At 41.0% G+C, this 5,976-nt stretch overlaps 1 protein-coding gene across 1 annotated transcript in view; it reads left to right on the top strand.

Moving 5' to 3' along the window:
* LOC110461791 overlaps positions 1 to 5,105 on the top strand; it is a 35,654-nt gene extending 30,549 nt beyond the window's left edge. Inside the window, exon 4 of the mRNA XM_021515458.1 lies at positions 69 to 5,105. Coding sequence (XP_021371133.1) covers positions 69 to 2,160 — 2,092 coding nt within the window. The 3' untranslated portion in view covers positions 2,161 to 5,105. The remainder of the gene's footprint in view (positions 1 to 68) is intronic.
* Positions 5,106 to 5,976: the final 871 nt, after the last annotated feature.

Raw genomic sequence — 5,976 nt, 5'->3', positions numbered from 1 at the left:
ATCTCACGATGTATGATAGCGAAAATATATTGAAAACATGTAGCTAATACTTCTTTTGTATATTACAGAGAAACCAGCATAACACTATCCATTACGGACATGGCAGAAGCTGCTCCGATACCAGAATACAGATGCTTGATTTGTACGACACCTTACAAAGATCCGAGGAAGCTGCCCTGTGGTCATACCTTCTGCTACCGATGTCTGACGTCATACATCGACGCGGAACACGTCACAGCAGACGAGGATCGGCACTACTTTCCGTGTCCGGTCTGCGATGCACCGAGTGCTCCTAGTGACTTCAGTACAGATGTAAGTACATGGGCGGAATGTTTTCCTATAAATACGTTGTACCTTAACACCACAGCAGAGGCGGCTGATGTTCATCTCTGTGCGTCATGTAAACGAGGCAAAGAATCCAGTCAAGCCGAGGTCTGGTGTACAGACTGTGGTGAAAAGATCTGTAAACAATGCAGAATATATCATGAACGGAACAAAACAACGGCAAACCATCGGCTTGTCTCCTTTCCCTCTTTTGTCGGCGGAATCTGCGATGTTATGGTCAACGAAATCTGCCCCAGCCACGATGGAAAGCTGTTGGATGTCTATTGTGTAGACCATAGCGCTATGTGTTGTAGTGTCTGTGTGTCAGTGTCACACAGACACTGTAACAATGTTAAACCAATAGAGGATGTGGTCAGGAAGACTAAGACCGGACAACACACCAGGGAGACAGAATTGAAGGAGTTGAGCGAGGAAACTAAGAAGATGTTAGACGATGACGATTTGGGGATGACCCTGCTTACCTTCAAAGAAAACGAAGTGTCGGCGAAAATGACGAACAGGATAGAGCAAGCTAAAGATAAGCTTGATAACCTCAACGTAACATTCCAGTCGGACCTCACGGATAAGTGCAAAGCGGCCAGGCAAAATATATCTGCTCGACGGATGAGTGTCAACACATTCCACACCAATTCGGAAAATTCACATCTATTGATGTCCCATTTAGAACAACAGATATCAGAACGTCACAAGTTCTTCATTAGAGAACAAACAAAAATTCAAATATCAGGACATTACCGTCGTATGGATCAAAACACAAACAAACAACCGAATAGATTTTACATCACATTCGCGTTAGGAACAATAATTGACGAAATCATGAAAATGACAACTTTGGGGAATGTTGACGTGGCCTCTACAATATCAGATGTAACTCAGAACGCGAATGTATGTATAGGCACAATGATTGAGACCTTGCTCTTGACACCTTCAGCTTCAACATTAGAAGACTCGACTTCGACCTCCGACCTCAGGGGTTCACTGCAGTATTTGACCGTCCCGACAACACCAGTAAAGGCAGCGGTTGAGGTATGGACCGGATCGGTATCTTGTGTAAAGACAGTAGACGGAAGTACACTAGGAGGGTCACCTACACCTTGGTTGACGGGAGGTATATTTACTGACAACAATGAATTACTTATGACAGATTACATCAACAAAAGACTCCTACTGTTTGATGACACGTATTCCTACGTAAGAGAATTTAACATTGACGGATATCCAACAGATATAGTACGTGGACGTGCCGATGATGAGGTGTTTGTGGCTGAAAACGAAAACGAAATACTGAAGTGTAAACTAAGGAATGGTCAGCTAACCTTGATCAACAAGATGAGATGTTCACGAGGAACATGGGGTATAGCAGTTCTCGGGAACAATACCCTGGTCGGTACGTATGGTAGTGTGAAAGTTAAGACAGTAGATGGGAAGGTGACCAAGTCAATAGCGAAAGGTGGAGATCACACATACCTCGCCACATCTCCTTCTAGTGCCACCGTGTATCACAGAGATAACAATGACGTCGTGTGTAGACGACTTGACAGTGACGTAGAAGTCTACAGGTACAGAGAACCTGGTCTGAGGAATCCTATAGGTATTGGACTGGACCGGGATGACAATGCATATGTATGTGGATGTCATTCTGGAAATGTTCACCTTATTTCAGCTGACGGGTCACGTGGGAGGGTACTGGTGTCCAAGCTATCTACTATCAATAATCCGTGGTGTGTAGTAGTCCATCCCACCAAACAGGAGTTCGTTGTCACTTCGAACCAGGAGTCTACGTCACTCGAGGTGTACAAATTTAAGAGGAAATAAGTACAAATGTAGTTTAATGAGAAATTTAGATATGATATTAGACATATATTTATGAACAAACCAGGAATCCATTGTCACTTCACTTATCTACGTCTCTATAGGTTTACAGAATTACTGAATAGGAAATATTGCAGTGAGACAAAATCATTCAAACATTCCGAAAATATTTTAGAGCAAAGTAAATCCATGCAGGATCTCACACAAGTAGAGATCTCAAAACAGTTACGATTTCATAAGATCTCGTATGGAGTTTGAAATAGTTAAATATTTAATGTGTCCTATTATTATCAAACACATGCATGAAGAAAACCACATTTTGTAATTATTTAACCATGAACAAATCAAAGGATGATGCCGTCCAGTTTGCCTTTGGTAGGGATTTTTTTGTTGTCGCCACAATTAGTGAAACTATTGTAGTAGAGGTGGTTTCGTTGTGAAAGATTAGGAAAACTCTTCTTAGTTTTGTTCACTGTCAGTTTATTCAACCAAAATAACCCTGCAACACGTACAAAGTACAAGTTACAGTCATAGACATAATGTAAGGGAAATAACTCTTAGACGATTACACAACTTTTACCCTTACAAATCTAGCTTAAACGACAAGGCGATACAACTTTTACGAAATACAATCAAACTCAAGATTTGACTTTGGAGTCGATATTTATTACCTTGGACAGGTCAAGGGTCATGGCCGTGGAGTGAAGAAGTTGAGTAACGTCTCCTTTGTATTTTTGTTGATAACACATTAAACACTGTCCGAAAATACCTAAAACCTTGCATACGTATCCCTGTTTGTATAGTGACACAACCTTAAATGTCAAAACTTTAAAAACAGGAGCTGAAAGTGACCTTTGCAGTCGATGTATTTTCCACCTGTTACGTAAACACCCCACCCGATACGCAGGTGTGCACGTGGAAATAGACATACAGGTACAGGTGCGCGTGCAGCGTGAATCTATACTGTCCGAACACTGAGTACATAGTGTACATTCTCAAACTTATATATCGACAGCGTGTATCCAGATGTTTCACATCAAACTACTGATATGGTACAGTCTGTTACTGACATGTATACATGTATGGGTTTCAGTGATATTGCCACTGCTTCGCTAAATTACACGTACAGATAACATTCGTTAGCACATACGGCATGTCCTGAAGGATAAAGTACCCAATCTAGAACAGTTCGCAAATAACACAAATGAGCGCATGAGCGAATTACATGAGTCAACTCTACAAAATCTAGAAAAGAAATACAGATAAGATAGCCGAGGAGGAGCACGAACGGCTAACATTGGATATGTGGTCCCGGAAGTGGAATTTGGTTATTCGGGGAACCCAGAGTCACTGAAACTAAAGTACGGAACTTTTTTATTCAAAAGCTAAAAATGTTGGAGGAAAAAGCAGCGTGCATGCTTTTTACTGCAGTGCACCGTCTCCCAGGTGGCAGTGAGAGTAAAAACAACGTCATCATCCGACTTAGTAGTCTCCTGGACAGGGATGAGGTGACGAAGGCAGCTTATACCCTTGCTCCCGTTTCTGGGTATAGTGTGGTGCTGGACTTGCCACCATCGGCGAGCAAACGTCGAGGCGAACTACTGAAGGCTCGGAGGGACATGACACCACCAGAACGCTCAAAATACAAACTTGTTTACAGAAAAGATTATCCATTTGTTGAACTTGTGTCAAAAACAAAGATGAACTACGTTAGTAACAAAAAATAGGTTGTGCATTTTGCTATTGTTATTTTGTGTGTGTGTGTTTTGACCGAGACGAAGTGCAGTAATTAAAAAGAAAACATAACATTTTTTTTGATAGTAAAACACAAAGTCGACAGGAAATCGATGAAGATTTTTAATTTTAATTATAGAAACGGTGTTCTTGTTCATCAATTATGTACAAACAAGGTAAGATAAAAACTGTAAATATCTTTTTATTGGTCTGAAAATTACAAGACACCATACTTTTCATGTTTCGATGAATGCATAATGCAAATGTTTGTCCAGAGTTGTCGTTCCTTGCACTTCGAGTGAGTGGCAAGGGGCGGCAGCTCGTGTAGGGGATCGGTATTATGGATAACTGTAATTACAACACGGCTCTTTTGTTTCAGCCCGTTGTGTAACCCACGTAAAGAACCCGCTATTGAATCGAAATTGCACGTGCCCAGGAGGGTATATTGCCTCATTTGCATATACCACCCTCCCTGTGGTATATCAACCTGGGCACGTGCAAATTTTTATTCAATACAGGTTTGTTCCTGCAGGATAGTTTTGACAACAGATCGTCGTTACAAAAAACACAGTACACATGACATTAAACAAATGCTTTTAATATATGTACGCAGTATTATATTGCATTAGGATAAAAAATTTCACAATTTTTCACATGTGAAAATAAATTTTGGAGTTATTGAAGTTATATACGGGGGGAATTGGAAACGGACTGGGAACACTAGTGGTAGCCATAGAGGGGGAGGCCTCCGGAGTTTTACATGTCGATTGGATAACGCGGGAAACACTGCGCGCTTGTATCCGTATACAGCAGTACTGCGATGGCCGATTTGCTCCATAATCAGTTGTTCCGACACATTTCCCTGAAACAACCTCGTAGCTGTTGTAGCTAGCAGGGAATGGTTTGTATAGAAACCCTTGAATCCAGCAAGATTCGTGATGCTTTTTATTATATTGGTCAGCTTGTTGTGTCCAACGGGGACTTGGGAAAACCATATATCTCCCTTGGGTTTGGATAGGGGCTGGAAGTAGAAATGGTCAGGATCGGAATTTGGGTGCAACTTGGAACAATCTTTTTCAAACAGCGTCACGGGGCAACGGGTTTTGTCATTTGCTTCATAAGCACAGGCTCTATGGGGGTCTACTCTCTTGCAGGCGCGTAGCTACCATGTAAGCCAATAAGCCCGGGCTTGCACATGATTTTGACAAGTATAGGTTTTCATGACATTATTTTTTTCTTGCTGATATTATAAAGTGGAGTTTAAGTTTTGAATATATAGTATAAATATGTAATTCCTCAGATATGATACAGTGTTAATAGTTAGTACAAAAATGTATGAAGTTTAGAAATGTCCATTGCATTAATGGACAGTTCCAGGCGGAACTAAAATGCTCGATTGAGTAAATTGAGAAACTCACGCCTGGCGCAAACGACTCCGAGTATGGCACAGTGGACACAGACAATCAGTGTGTTTTCTTGAAAATATCAATTTGGGTCACGTTCGGCCCCTTTTGCCGGGGCACAGTCGGCCACCATGAATGCAACTGTTATTGTGCCAAGTGACGTCACTATTGATAACGTCACCCAATTGACCACAAAAATAATATTTTTTCGTCGCAAAAATTAAGTATTTTTTTCTTTGTATTCACTGATTTGTTCTGGACTTATTTTCCAACAGAATTGAATGAAATTCCATACACTTATTAGTAAATTGTCTTCTCTATCCTTCATGCCATACTTGCCCTGGTAGGGGCCGGATTTACCTCAGGGCGGGGCTCGTCCGGACCCCAACTCTCTCGACCTAAAAAGTCCAATAATTCCCAAAAGATGGTCTTGTTTACGATTTGGTTATTATAAGTTTATGAAAGACAATACATTTCTTTTCTAAATGACATATATAAATATGCATTTCAACAGTATAGTACATGCCTTTCATAACGTCTTGAAAAAAGAAAAGGGGCCGTGTTTGCCCCGGTCCCCCCTACACATGTATAATACATGTGTAGTGGTGACCGGGGCAAGTCCGGCCCCTTTTTTAAAACTATATTATAAATTACAACATATCATTATCTCAGACATCAGGAC

This window comes from Mizuhopecten yessoensis, unplaced genomic scaffold, assembly GCF_002113885.1.
Source record: "Mizuhopecten yessoensis strain PY_sf001 unplaced genomic scaffold, ASM211388v2 scaffold10667, whole genome shotgun sequence".
Classification (NCBI taxonomy): domain Eukaryota; kingdom Metazoa; phylum Mollusca; class Bivalvia; order Pectinida; family Pectinidae; genus Mizuhopecten; species Mizuhopecten yessoensis.
The sequence above is the reverse complement of the archived record's forward strand: the minus strand, read 5'-3'. Positions and strand labels throughout refer to the sequence as shown.